Genomic DNA, 15,813 nt, shown 5'->3' with positions numbered 1-15,813 from the left:
AACAGGCTGTTGCTACTGCCTCAGGACACTGACAGCCCTTACTTTAGACTTTACCTTCTGGCTGAAGGGCTGGTTGTTCTTGAAAAGTGTATCACTTCAGCTGAAGAACATGAATAGTTGCTTTAATATACTGTATATTTTTGGCAGAATTACATTAGCAATAATATTTTAAGCAAGTGTCTAAATCTTCCTAAGAGTGCTGCGTCTGTTGCATGTGTTTGTAGTCTCGATCCAATGCATTGCAATTACATGATGTTCTGGAATTACAGAACATTCACTGAATGCCATTTTGAACTTAAAAAACCCTAAAAGCAATATTCTAGAATTCAAATTCATTGACAACATGGTCAAAATAAATGTTATCAAGTATGAGAGTACAAAAGAAGTGCAAGTAGCTTCAAACAAGGAGGCGCGAATGATATACTCTCTCCAGCAGCAAGACAACACACTTTTCACATTCAACAAGTTAAGCTTTTCTGACATGTGCGTAGAAAAGAAACTGAACCTGTCAGATGTCAACCACCCCTTTTTCTTTATTCAACCTTTTCCTGTCACTCACTGCAAAACATCTTCCTTTTTATAGCAGTGTGCCCTGGAGCAAGGCGACAAGGCCGCGGTATGAAAGGGAACGTGGCCCCCAGCTCTTCATCCGAGGCCCGGGTCAGAGCGGGGAGCTACAGTAGTAATTACTGAGAGACTGATTGCTGACAGGACCTTCCAACAGCCTGTGGTTAACTGGATGGAGCTGAGGGGGAGGAAGCTTCAAATGCACAGACATGACAGATGCTCTGCTGATGACTTGTACTTCGGGGTGGTTCAGGGCCATGCATGCCATTTAGCTCTATTCATTCTCCTTTCTAAAATGTTATACAATTAAACCTTAGACACATTTGCCTTTTTTGGAGGAAGAATGGGGAGAGGTCACAGCAGGGGGGAGTGCAAATTACCCTTTAAAATTGTATTAATTCATTTTGTAAACAAATCATTGTTTAAGGTGCTCTACTGAACATCTTTGGAAATTGAGAGGTGCCATCAAAGGTTCTTCTCCTTTATTCAAAAATCTCCCCTGCCCATTTTTAAGATTAGATGTATTTTGTTTCAAATGGCAGTTATTTTTGAAGTGAAACTCAAGAGACAAGTTCCCCTCAAACAGATTTGAACCCACTTCACTGACTGAGTGGGAGGAATGTGTGATGGCGGCAAGCGAAGCTGCACCACAACTGGTTCACTGCACCATGTTTCAACTGGATTATGCCAGTTTCTTCCTCAGGGTGGTCATTTGAGAGTCCTTGGGATCATTCATCATGAGCATATGGATGTTTCAACATGGTATTTTAGCCAACCAATCTGTGCCATCCATGCGTCTGGTTGATTTAGCTGTGGTGGCGGAGATGACTGTATTTAATCTGGACATAACTGTTTGTTTCAGTAAAGAAGTGACTGCAGTTGCTGGATCAGGGTTTTCCCAAGTCTAAAGTCAACTCAATGGCGTTGGATCACAGCTAAAAAGGATTACTTGTGGGGAAGAGCTTTCCATATTTTCAGAAACAAGGGCTATCAGAGGAAAAGAGTAATGTCCTGGCTACATTTCAAGAGAAAATGTGGGTTTGCAATATCGATATTCCAGAGCAATTTTTTTAAAGTTTTACCCAAAAAGAGATTGGTTTTGCTGTAGAACTAATAATGAATCCTGACATGGTTCCATACATTTTACCTTGACATGTTGTTTAACTAGAAGGTCTCAGTTTCAACCAGATACATGTGCATAGTCATAATATAACTACATGCATACCAAATAAGGCAAAGGTGTAGGGTTAAATCCAAGCCATTTTAAGGCCTTTACAAGAAAACTTGAAATTGGGAAATGTTTCAGGAATTTAAAAGCCAGAAGAGGAATTTATCGGTTTAGCTACTGGGTCATAAAAGTTGTAGATCATGCCAATGTTCAGCAAACCCAACAACCAGACATTACGCTGGAATCTGACCATTTCTGACAATTCAGCAAAGCCACAGCAAATAACAGACAGCAAGTCAAGTGGAGCAAAACTGTGAGCTTGTGTGGGCCACACAGAGGCTGCATTTCATTAAACACATTTTGTGTACAATGTATGCCCGTGTCATCGAACCAAACTGCCACACTAACTTACCTCTGATGGTTTCTTGTGCTGGAGGCGGACCCATGTGCTGCTGGTGACCGTATTCTTGGATGACCTCGACCACGACGTCATCTGACCTGCAGAAACAGAATAAAAGGAAGAGCATACTCAGTGTAATAAGAACCAGCAAACGTCTATTTCAATTGTACTCAATAAGTATTTTTTTGAAAACCAAAACTTGCACATCTTTCTTGTTGACAAATGAGCCCAGCTTGGGACCCAGTTGTAAAGACAACAGTGTTCAGTCATCTGGAGCAGAACATCAGACAAACTTAATCTGTGTTTGATTTGTAAAGAATGTGCATTCATGAGTGTGAATCATGATTTAAAGTGGGGGGGGGGAATGAAGAACAGGTCTCTGGCTCTGGATCAGACTTCATGTTTCACAGCGTGCGTTCAAATTCAATCCAAAGACACTTTATTGTCCCATTGGAGAAATTGGTTTTGCAGAGAGGGTTTACAACACAAATACAATAAAAACACAGTAACATCAGCCATCATGAAACAGCAGCGAATTACTTAATATAGAGCAAAAAGCAGCTCATTGTTTTTTAAGTGTTCTTAAAATGTGATAGAATTCAAGGGCTTTGATGCATCTGATGGAGGCAGTCCAAACAATGCAGAGAAGCACTAAAAGAAATCAGTCAAAAAGACCTTGCCCGTGACTTTTTGACACCCATGGCAGTACTACCACTGAGTGAGCGCTTTAATTGAAGCCGACTGATGATGATCTATTAAGAGGTTTAATAAGTAATGACAGTATAAATAGCATCTTGTTAAGCAGTTAGTCCACTGTGGTCTTTACAACCTCATTAATACACAACTTAATGGCAATTAACTGACTCTGCTGCCAATATCCCACCCACCGCTTCAATCAGCAGCCCTGTATGTGTTTTCTGGTGCCATATATTTGAACAGAGTGTCTATTTGTAATTTAATGAATGCTGTTTTTTTCTATATATGTTTTAAATTACATAACCATGCATCAGATAGCCAGAAGCTCATTTATATGTGCACCGCAAAGGAGGCTGTCATTAAATATTACATCACATTGGCAATTAAGTTACATCAGTGATCACACAGGCATAATGGAAAACTCAAATATCCCAATACTGTGTAATATAGCACATTGTGACCATGACTGTGTGTGTTCATTTATGTATGCATGTGTGTGCATGCGTGTGTGTTTGTGTGCTGCCTCCCACTCAACATATTTCCTCGACACCACAGCAGTGCTGCCACCGTGCTAATTTTACTTGTGACGTCTAAACAACTAACAGCACAGAGGGCAGAACTTCTGTCAGACTTTTCTACAAAATTACAGACTGCCTCTCTCCCTACACACACCTACAGACATACATAACTCACACATAAACATATACAGTGTGCTGTACATAAACATGTTAACACTTCCTCGTATTTATCACATATGCGTGCTTATAGTCACAGTTTCTCCCACCATCACACACATGTTGCATGCATTGATTTAATGTCTCAAACTCTCAGTTGCACAGTTTCATATACTCACACAAAAACACACTTTAACTCCCACAGCATGACAGGAAATATGGAGTGAATTGACAGCCATGTTTGGGTTTGATCACATTATTTACAAATTGATCCTCCATTCATGTCACATGGACACTGGCCATTAGAAATGAATGTGGAGGGAAGCCATTTCACAATTTAAGAGGCGTATTTGTGAAACTATGTAGCTGTTTTTTGTGGGACTGGATTGGACTACCACCTCCCAGCTTGTGTATGTGTGTGTGTGAAAGAGAGAGTGTCTAAAGAATAAAAGAGACTCTACTTTGCTCAAGACAAACACATTAAATGACAAAAAAACAGTAAAAGGGGTGGGGTGGCATTTTAAATATGTGTTTATCTATGCTGTTGAATGCACATTATCTAGACACATCTGTGGGAGAACTGTCTGCACTCAACTATAGTGTGCGTGTGCGTGTGTGTGTGTGTGTGTGTGTGTGTGTGTGTGTGTGTGTGTGTGTGTGTGTGTGTGTGTGTGTGTGTGCGTGTGTGTGTGTGTGTGTGTGTGTGTGTGTGTGTGTGATCTACATGCCCCACGAGACAGCTGCGCCTCATCATCACTGTGTGGCCAGATAACGGAGCGGGCCGCAGCACAGTGGGCGGTTACCATCATGGCCGTGTGTTAATTAAAAGCCCTGCTTGGTGCATGGCAGGCAAAATTATCATGGGCATCCTTCAATTAGAAACCTGATAACCTCCAGTCAGCAGATGCAGCTGGAGCCCACGCTGCACTGGCCAGGGGAAGCTAACAGCTAACGGATAATTATAAAGCGAAGAGTGCGGCCGTCAGCACAGGGTGGCTCAGTCAGGTCTGAAAAGGCTGCCTGTTAAACCTGCTGTAAAATAATTTATACATGCAGACCTGTGACCACATAACACTTAAACCTGCACGAGGTCACTTCCATGTGGTCGCCCCGGCTACAGTTAAGTTTAAACCATTAAATTACACAGAATTCCTCTATTTACAGATGTAAATCTTGATGAGTATATATCTTATAAGGAAAAGGTTATTTTAACCCTCCTATTGTCTTCGTTTCCCCCCCCCCCCCTTACTTTGGTGTTCGCGGTCAAATTTGACTGGTCCTGTTTGAACTGCTATTACATTAACACAAAAACCATTAATCATCACCAAATTTCATTTAACACCCTTTCAAACTGTAAATATTGTATCAGACTACTGGTATACATGAACAACTGCAGTAAATATACAAAGAATAGACACTGAACATGTATTGCGTGTGCCAGGTGTGATTCACATGGGGAAATGGGCACATAAGGGGGGGGAACACATCTTGTGTGTGTGTGTGTGTATGTGTGTGTGTGTGTGTGTGTGTGTGTGTGTGTGTGTGTGTGTGTGTGTGGTGTGTGTGTGTGTGTGTGTGTGTGTGTGTGTGTGTGTGTGTGGTGTGTGTGTGTGTGTGTGTGTGTGTGTGTGTGTGTGTGTGTGTGTGTGTGTGTGTGTGTGTGTGTGTGTGTGTGTGTGTGTGTGTGTGTGTGTGTGTGTGTGTGTGTGTGTGTGTGTGTGTGTGTTTTGTTTATCTGATCCAGATGGTTACTATTTCCTTTTCTTTATGGCGGGAACACCATGGGTGTTACAAAGTTGACTAAATCATCCAAAATTAATAATAATAATAATCCTTATATTTATTATAGCGCCACCCGTTCCAAATCAATCAAAATTCAATGAAAGTGGTGATCAGCAATTTGATATGTTCAAATGTCTACTGTGAAGGATATCATAAAGCCTTAATGCAATCGAATGTTAATTATTATCATTGATGAAAGTAGTAAATCGGTCAGATTTGACCCGAAGACAACAGGAGGGTTAAGAATGTTTTTAACTTCCATAAGCAATTATCTGGACTATTTCTGACAGATAAAGAGTTTAATGTGTTGAATTTCCTTTTACATTGTAAAAGGGACATTTGCCTTTTTGCAATTCTCCAAAAAGAGAAAAAATATGTACAGTATCTTGAAAATGTTATATTTTGAAATAAAGAAAGATGTGACAAAAGAAAACTGAGAATACCTTGTCTATATGTCAATTCATACGTCTAGCTGAGAGAGACTCTAGAAGAGTGCATCAATAGAACAAACACTCATAGTTAATCCAAAAATCTAATTAAAAAGGTTTTAAAAGGCAGATTAAGCCACTTTATTTTGGTTTGTTATGTTACCCTGGATAAACTAAGTTAGCCAAGGAGAAGAAGTAAAATAATCAGTTTAGAAAAGCTTTTAGGACAACAAAAAAGTGAAAAGAAGATCCTCTCTTGATTCAACAGATTGTTTGGCTGATATGAATGTCAGATGTTAGCCAAACGAGTATTTTTACCTGTTATCTTAAAATGCACAATTCAAAATGCCAAGAATTACTCATCTTGATCTCCTAATAGCCAAAAAGAATGACATTCAATATTAATTTTCGCTGGCCGTCTTTAATGCCAAAATGTTCCTATTGTTCTGACAGCTGTGAGAGCCAAGTGTGCTTGTGTAGAACTGTCCCGCTGTTCAAAGACTGTTTACAATCAAAATGATTTTCCAGCAGAAGCTGCCAGAGTTGTAATGTGTTGGACTGGCCAGATGTTCCCATCACCGTATCTCTCTCTCATGGCCGACTGTCTGTCTCGTACAATGTACAAAAGACGTTTAAACATCAATGCCTTTCTATACACAAAGTCTGTCTCAGGGGTTGTGTTGAGTCTGTGTCAAATCCTAAATCTAATGTGTATTTGGGGGGGTATTAGTGGGGCAGTGCTGGCGAAGTCGATAGGGACTTGACTTGGCAACTGGAAGGTCACCAGTTCAAGTCCCGGCAAGACCAAGTGATATCGAGGTGTCCCTGAGCAAGGCACCGTTCCCCACACTGCTCCCCGGGCGCTGTTCAAAATGGCAGCACACTGCTCCTAACACTAGGAGGTCAAATGCAGAGAAACAATTACCCCACGAGGGATTAATAAAAGTCCATCTTAATCTTAATCTTATTTTCCCAGATGTGAGATGCAGGTTTTATTCAATTTCTTAATGTAAAAGCCGCGTCATTTACTAAAGCTGCAGCCATCAAGCAGTCAGCTTTTAGAGGCAATGAGGCGCAAATCAGCTTTAGGATTTGACTGAGGTTATCAAACTCGAAAAATAAAATGACATGATATGAAACATTTCATTCACTCTGTGCAACACCACCGGAGGACCAGTTGAAGAGAAAAAGCAGCTGATGTTTTACTGAGGAAAACTCAGCAAAATCCAGTTTAACAAACACAAATCATAATTTCTTGCCTCTTTATCATTTGCCTTTACAAATAAAAGAGATATAATTCAGGATTATTGCTTAGTTCTACTGTCTAAGAATCTACTCTTACTTATATGTAGGCGTTTATTTCTGTTTCTTTATATTAAATAACTGATTCAGTGGCATTCTTAAGTGCCTATTACTCTTTGTCTGATGTGATTTCTATAGAATAAAGGTTACTTCATTTTTCTTTTACCACTTCTTTCTTTCTTGTGGCTAGTATAAATCTCTCTTGCACAGTCTTTACACCTGCAAGGGCAAAGGCTTTTCTAAACCTAAGACATTTATTTTCTCTTAAAAGCAGCCCTTGTTCTTGATCTTGCATGAAAGCTGCTTGGGCTACATATTCATATTTATATTGGAGACATGTTTTAAAAAGGGAAAAGTGTTAATGAGTAGAAAAGGGACGGAAAGAAACATGTATATGGGGAGTGAATACAAGAAATACCCTGAGGGAGTTGACTTAAACAAAGCATCTGACTGCACAACAGCAGCACAGGCACTCACTTTTTGACACTTCCAGGTTACACACACACACACACACCACACACACACACACACACACACACACACACACACACACACACACACACACACACACACACACACACACACCACACACACACACACACACACACCACACACACACACACACACACACACACACACACACACACACACACACACACACACACACACACACACACACACACACACACACACACACACACACACACACACACACACACACACACACACACACACACACACACACACACACACACACCACACACACACACACACACACACACACACACACACACACACCACACACACACTCCTCCTCCTCCTCTTCCCTGATTCTCTCTCTTCAACTTACTGTCGGTGGTGTCGGAGTCGTTGCTGCTCGTGGAGTATTTCCTCCTCTTCTTTTCGCTCTCCATCTGTCAGGGTGGCAGAGAGGGAGAGATGAGGGGGGGAGGAGAGAGAGAGAGAGAGAGAGAGAAATTACGAGTGAGAAGATGTTCACCATGAAGTGGGAGTCCTTGTATATGTGGTCTGTAAATTCTTCCTGCAGTATTCACTAGAAGCTATTGGTCTAACTATAACTGGTATAAGGTCCCCATTTGTGCATACTGTAGGTACTTCTTTCTTCATTATGTTACAAAGGAAAAAATACTTAACCAGCTCTAACAGGACACCCTTTGAAGTGTTGCAGCAGAAGACAAGAACCTTTTTTTCTGTGTTTCTATGAATAAGGAAATTCAAATGCCACCTTCATATTGTGATAAGAACATCTCTATTTAACAAACACATTGAATTCAGCCAGATGACTAGAGAATTAACTTTTCAACTACAGTTCATCCACAAACTACAATGACAGACTATTTCAACATTTTATCTGCAATAAAAATGTGCTTTCTTGTATCTCTGGAACGAGGTGTGCCACTTAGCAGAAGGCAGGGCACGAAAACTAAATGCATTCAACAACAAGTTGGTTAGATCTCAAGGATACACACAATGTGTTTTGGTGAGTAACACTGAATGTAAACATAACTTTTTTACAACAAAGCAGAAGTTGTTACAAAAACACCCAACAGCAAGACTACATTCAACAGGCGTAAAGGTCCCCTATAAAGCTATTTTTTTAACAATATATTATAGGTCTCAGATATATACAAAGACTTTTTACAGTATATCGTTGGAGCAGAACAAAAAGAGAGGATATTTTTTCATGAAACTTTCCGAATCCCTTAACACAGAGGGGACAGATATTTACAGTATGTATAAAAGACGTGAAAAAGTGGATTTTGCATAATAGGTGACCTAAATTACTTGTATTTTGAGTGATAAACAATGATAAGTGATCATGTGTTCAAAGTGTTGCAAAGAGAATGCCATCAGAATTCAATTAACATGTTATGACTAGTGGTGTTTTCCACACTCGTAAGATTGATTTGTTGATTGATTTAAACAGGCATTATGAAAAGCACCACTTAAAATGGTCTGTTTTGAGAGATGTACTAAAAAGGTATCTTGGTTTAAAAAAATATTCATACTTAGAGGGTCCCTGACAAAGGTTTTAAGTGGGAAAAAGGGAAAATATATCAATGAGGCAAAAAAAAAAAAACAGCCTCAAGAAATGTTTTTATAGGCTTGCCCTGGTTGCATGAGGGTCAATGGAAGAATATATAAAGTGGCACTTAGAGGGAAAAAGGAGGGCATGGGTCAATAGAGTCTGAAAGAGAGAGAAATGAAGCAAAAGAGAGCGGCAGACAGAGTCAAGAAGTCAAAAGGAGGTTTTAGCGAACCGCTACACCGAGGAAGGAAGGCCAAAAGAGGAGGAGGTGGGTTACAACCTCCAGTGTGGGGAACAGAGATTTATGTGGCTATAAAACTGGGCTATTCCCTCTTATATGGGGCTCTTCCTGTATCCCGGCCCCCCCGCCTGCCCTGCATACACTTAACTACTATTTATGCTGACAGAAAAACACAGCGCTTCTCTGCTGCCTCTGACTATTTCCATTCCCATGTCCTTCCATCTTACTCGTTTCCACTTTCTCCTTTACGTCCCCCCATCCTATCTTCTCTTCCTTACAATAACAGGGACACAAGGAGTCTGCAGAGTAAGGTTAAGCACATTATTGACTTCCAAAGCCGCCCTCTCGCTTCTCTCTCTATCCATCTTTTCACCTCCCCCCCCCCCCCCCATCTGTCTTGCTCACCCTCGTCTTCCTGCCTTTGAGGAGAGTTGTTAAGTACATCATTGACTTCCTCCACTATGCTACGTCTGTCTGACTTCAAGTCTGCACGCTTGGATTTATCTCAGGGTTTCCCCTCGCCTGTTAAACTCTGAGGCGACCCACTTAAACCACACTCAGGGTACCAGGTTTTTTTTTTTCAGCCCAGTCAAGTTTTTCCCCTGACCACCCAAAGGAAAATGTGAACAGTAAGAAAAAATGTGCTATAAAAAAGGATTTATTTGTTACAGCGGACTTCTAAATGGATTGCTTTAAAATGTTATTAGAAGCATTTACAAGAACAGGGTATTATGTGGCGGAAAGGACCACAGCCGTACAAAACAAGAAGTATTAAAAGGCATGAGAACTAGAAATGTTATCGGTTCTTGTTTCTGATTTAACCAAACGAACGAAAGACAAAGATGTGTTTACCCACATATTTGATATGTATGGCTAGAGCTGTGGAGGGTTTTGTGTTATGATTAGTCAAATTAAGCCAGGTTCGATCGATCAATGTGAATGCTTTGATTTGTTGCATTACTATTAAGAAACTCGTACAAGATTTAAAAATGGAGAAATCAGGTCAGGATTATAAGCAGCTTCTGTTATCTGCAGGCCTTTTTAATGCTTCCAAAATGTTGTAAACTCAATTGTTTTAGTTTGTGAGTCAAGAAGTCAAGAAGGAGTTATGAGCAATTGTTGCTATGCAAGTCCTAACGTAGCTCCAAGGGTGAAACTTGTCTCTTTTCTTGCTCTCTCTATTACCCATAAATGCAGAAAGCTCAGTTGAATTCCCAGAGAAACTCCATCAAATAGGCTACACACATACTAGAGCTCGAGGGTGTGAAATGTGTAGAGTCGTAGTGCTGGCTCCCAGAAGATTTTAGAGATCAACAGTCAGTCAAGCGCAATAGGCCTTTCTAACATTTCACAGTAGGAAAATGTTTCACAGTAAGAAAAAAATGCAGGTGTATAACATTAATGATGGTGGAATTCCATAAACCTTGACATAGTTATTTATTTTGCAAAACACCAACACACAAAACAGAGCTTTTCAAATATGCACTCTAAGAATTACAGATCTGATATCAAATACTGTTGTATAAAAATCTCAATAACTTTGGTGGAAGTGCTTTTAAATGTGATAGAATTTTTAAATAATTGAGTTTTTTACAGGCTGGCATATTTATTTAAAATGCCACTTTGGGATAAAACTATTACCTGAAGTGCATTATTCACCTTTCCCTGTTCATCAAGTTCCTAAGTAAGCTGCTGCTGCTTGAAAATGTGCATTATATTTATTATTAAGGCACTGAAGACACTGTTTTATGCCATATATTTCATAGCAGGTTTTGTATTTAACAGATGGTTGTCACTTTAGTTTGAAAGAAAAAATACATTAAGTCAACCACACCCACGTCTCCAAAGAGAGGGAACGTTTTCACACTGACATATCAATGGGTTTGTGGCTAGCAAGCTGACGTTTGGTTTTCATTTGGTTTGCTGACAACACTAACCAACCGTTGGTAAAGTGCGAAAATCCAGAGAAACATTCCCTGTTGTGTGGAGACGGGCCTTTTGATTCTCCCTATGATCTTGTTTTTTTTGTTGTTCGTTTTGTTACAGCAGCTGTTGGAGAAACATTTCGATTTTTGTACCATGTCTGTAGCGGTTTTGGTTCCACTTTTTGGAAAGAGTTTTATTGAACACAAACTCCAAGCATAAGCCGAACACTTGCTGGATTGTATGCATACTCCAAAGGGGAAATTGGACTTAAATCTGATGATTTTCTCTCTGTGCTGCACTTTTTCTTTTGCAACACTGCTTTTTCTTGCCGTTTTGACCAGATTAGAGGACCACCAACCACTGTGACAAAATTGTTGGTGCTTAAGTTGTTAAGTCAACTAGCCAGACTGTGTCATTGCAAAATGGTTACCAATAAATGTGTTTTCATGTCATTTATTTACTTTTTTATATTAATACCCACTAACTGATAATTGCAACATGTCTATTTCAGAACTTTTCTGTCTGCTGGTATCTTTAGTGACCAGATTCAGTGTCTCCGTCACATAGCTGTCGTGGCAGCTGAACCTTTGATTGTAAGCTGACAGGACAGTCTCTTTAACCTCTTGTCCTGGTGGCAGCCCGGTATTTCTGAATGCTCATGTAAAAATGGAGAACCACTGGCCCGTTAAAGTGAAAGAACTGATGGTAATTGGAAATGTCAGTGTATCTGCTTTATAAAAAAAACACCCTTCATTTTTGGAGCAGGATCACCTAAGGGAAGAGTCAGACTCACAGCTCTGCAACTGCCAAGAAAAGTCTTTAAGTTCATGTTCTCCCTCACTCTTTCTGACCACCTGATATCCTACTTTTTCTTTCACTCTTCCTCAGTTCCCAAGTCTCTTTCTCTCTCTCTCTCTTTCTGATGCAGTACAGAGTACCCTGTCTCAATCAGTCCAGTGAACCAGAGCCCAGACTGTAGATTGAGATATTTCTTGTTCTCTAGAGAGATGGAGTGGATGAAGGAGAAAAGGGAAGCGGGAAAGACTCTCAAATGTACAACTTTATCTCAATCAGTGCAGTGAACCAGACGCCAGGTCTGCACTGGGTTACTTTCTGAACACAAAAAAAGACAAAAAGAAGACTGAGCGAGAGAAACAGTGTGCGACAGTCGGTCTGCTTTCTTGCCAAACAGCTTTAACAGATGGTACAGGAATTCCGTGCTTCTATCTCCAGAGCCAGAATTCATATTCTTCAAGTCACATCTTTTTTTTTTAAATCCATCTTTGTTTTTTATTTGACTTTTGACTTTGCTACTTGCCAAGTCTGTGGACCGAAATAGCAAATCTACTTCTTCTACACCTTTAACCATTAGCACCAAGGTCCTACAGTTGCCCTCTTTTAAAAAACATGCAATACAACAAAACGTTTCTTTAAGTTTTAAAAAGACAGAAATCCTAGGATGAGTCAAAAGTCTTGTGTTTGGTACAGGTGCATTCACACCTAATAGTCCGCTTCTCTGGTTCGCACCAGACGACAGTTTGTTACATTGTTTAATTTTTCAGAAGGTTCGGTTTGCGTTCACACGGGCAAAACTCAAACGGACTATAAACTTTAAACACAAGTCATGTGCACATGGGAGCCTGCCTGCAGACCTCCACTCTCAGGACAGTTCCGGTGCAGACCTCCACTCTCAGGACACCTCCACTGTCAGTACAGGAAGTGACGATTCTGACGCGTTTTTTTTCCCGCCCACCGAAGGACTCGTTTGATGGAAGTTTTCAAATCACAATGGAGACTCATCACGGAGGTGATGAGTCCGCCCACCGTGCACTTTGGGTCGGCCTTGGTCAAGCCCTTTTGACCCCCCCGCTCAAATGACACCATGGAGGAATGTAACGGGAGTTGACGGGGACTCTGCCCGCCTCACGAGTGCCTATTTTCGGACACTTTTTTTCACTTTTCCCCGGTTTTATTATTTATTTATTTTTTGGCTATTTCACCCGGTTTCTACCGGGGGACATATATATATTTATAAATAAATATATATATATATATATATAAGTGTCAGTACGATTTTATTTTGTATTTGCGTGCATTTCCTGTTCGGAAAGTGGCGCTGCGGCTGTACTGATAGTAACAACAATACAAGGTGTCCGTATATATCTATATATATATATATACTAGTGCTGTCAAAATTATCGCGTTAACGGCGGTAATTAATTTTTTGAATTAATTGCGTTAAAATATTTAATGCATTTAACGCATGTGCAGAATGGCCCGCCCCATACGTGCCACCAGTGGCAGCGCCAGGGTATGGCTGGTAGGCTACACCCATACCAAGAAATGGCTTAACCCCACCATGAAAAATGATGTTAAAGTAAGCAAAATAAAGTCTGCCAACTCGCGCAGAGTAAATTGCACAGACAGCAGTTAGTAAGATTGATTTCAGTAGCCACGGTTTTTAAAACTTTTGTCACGTAGTGATCGTCTTCTCAATAGAACATCTTTAATAACGGCGTGGTGTTGTTGCAGGAAGTCCCGACGGAGAATACTTTTGCTGTAGTACAGGGGTGCACATAACTGGTACGCAGGTTATGTGCGTAATCTGAAATGCGTACCGTCACTTGTGTCACAAAGCGCATTTGCGTACCGACGTACTTGTGAAGCTTTTCCAGAAGGCGGTTAGATCACCGGACGACAGAGTCGGTCTCCGTGTGCACAGACAGGGCTGCTGTTAACGTCGGTCTGTACAACGGAATTGTGCCAAAACTACGCCAACCGGCGGCGGAGGGAGACTCCCCCCATTCACTGGAGAACTGCGCTAAAACAGCTGATCACAACGTTCACACTCTGTGGTCACGAAGTACTCCACTAGCCGCCGCCCCCCTCCCTCTGTCGACTTTCCTGAAGTACTCCCCCGTTGATAGAAATCAACACGTAATGAATTAAGACCCCACGGTTTGATGATTGATAGGTGTGTGGGTTGTCTTTCATTTTGACACGCAGAAAAATGTTATAATAAACATAGATACTGTATGTTAAATGGATATATCCGCCTTCTTTCATTTATCTTTCCATTCCCACAACAATATACATAAATAAATGGCATATTTTGGACATAGTTTGAATGGTGATTAATCATGATTAATTAATTTTTAAGCTGTGATTAATCTGATTAAAAATTGTAATCGTTTGACAGCCCTAATATATACATATGTATATAATAAGTGTCACGATCCGATTTTATTTTGTATTTGCGTGCATTTCTTGTTTGGAAAGTTGCACTGTACTGATAGTGGTGATTTTATTTTGGAATTCTTAGCGTGCACTTCCTGTCCTGAGAGTGGAGGTGTCCTGAGAGTGGAGGTCTGCACCGGAACTGTCCTGAAAGTGGATGCAGGCAGACCCCTCTCCATGTGCACGGAAATGCTGTTCAACCATTGGTCAGACATTAAGGGGGTAAAAACGCAAATCCCGGCAATTTCTACCGGAGCCTCCGCCATGGAGCATCGGCACTTTCGGCAGGTTATTCTCATGCTGCTGTCAATCTGGAGATCAACAGACACTAGCGGCCCGCGCATATGATTATATAATCAGTAGGGCTGTCAAGTTAACACAAAAAAAATTAACGCCACTAATTATTTTAACGCGATTAACGCATGTGTATTTTTTGTCCTCGGCCGCCCCGTAGTTTCAGAGCGCATCGAGTTTAAAATACCATCTACAAGCTGACGTTGACAGCTTGCGGCAGACCACACTTCCACGCTCACCGGCAGGCCCTGACTGGCCATCGGGAGGACCGGGAGGGTGTGTGTATGTGTGGCACGAGCGAGCGAGAGAGAGACCTTACGTGTATTGTTGTTGTTAGCATCTGGTGCTAGCTAGCTGCGCTAACGGATATAAGGAGCTGTTTAAATGAAAACAGAGGAGCGACATTTCGCCGACAACTGCGCCGAGCACTTGACTTTATGCAGGTAGCCAGACAGTGGGACATTGTACGAACAGTCAGCACGGATAGTGCACGCAACATGATTGCAGCGTCCAGGCAGCTCCCGTTCGAGCATATGCCTTGAGTTGCACATAGCTCCAACGACCCATCACAGTGTCTCTACACACGCACACACACTGTATTGTATTATTGTATGAGAGAGGTTCCAGGTTGAATTGAGGCGAATATTTGTAATGTTCAGAGGGTGTTGTGTTTAATATTCATGAGAATATTTGTCATTGTTCAAATGATAAACATTTGCATAAAGCATATTTGTCCACTCATGTGTTGATAAGAGTATTAAAAACTTGAAAAATATCCCTCTAAGGTACTACATTTAGAACAGATAAAAAATTTGATTAATTTGCGATTAATCGCGATTAACTATGGACAATCATGCGATTAATCGCGATTAAATATTTTAATCGACTGACAGCCCTAATAATCAGACAACGTCCGTTAAAAAACATTATAACACATATAATGAGAGACGTTCTGCAGTAAGGAGGGGCTTTTCACCGACGACAGGTGTTCTTACTTTTATGTAATTGACGGAGAATTTTTACTTTACACGACACTCTTCAACACTTC

The 15,813-nt window shown here is 40.8% G+C and overlaps 1 protein-coding gene across 2 annotated transcripts in view; it reads right to left on the bottom strand.

Moving 5' to 3' along the window:
• The window catches only part of jade2 (jade family PHD finger 2), a 218,792-nt gene that overhangs the window by 169,082 nt on the left and 33,897 nt on the right, over nucleotides 1-15,813 (bottom strand). For both annotated transcript variants that reach the window (XM_034206657.1, XM_034206658.1), the window contains exons 2-3: nucleotides 7,868-7,931; nucleotides 2,148-2,233 (exon numbers count right to left, since the gene is read on the bottom strand). In XM_034206657.1, the coding sequence (XP_034062548.1) occupies nucleotides 2,148-2,233; nucleotides 7,868-7,931 (150 nt within the window). The remainder of the gene's footprint in view (nucleotides 1-2,147; nucleotides 2,234-7,867; nucleotides 7,932-15,813) is intronic.

This window comes from Gymnodraco acuticeps, unplaced genomic scaffold, assembly GCF_902827175.1.
Source record: "Gymnodraco acuticeps unplaced genomic scaffold, fGymAcu1.1, whole genome shotgun sequence".
Lineage (NCBI taxonomy): Eukaryota > Metazoa > Chordata > Actinopteri > Perciformes > Bathydraconidae > Gymnodraco > Gymnodraco acuticeps.
Note: the sequence above shows the minus strand (reverse complement) of the source record. Positions and strands in the feature narration are given on the sequence as shown.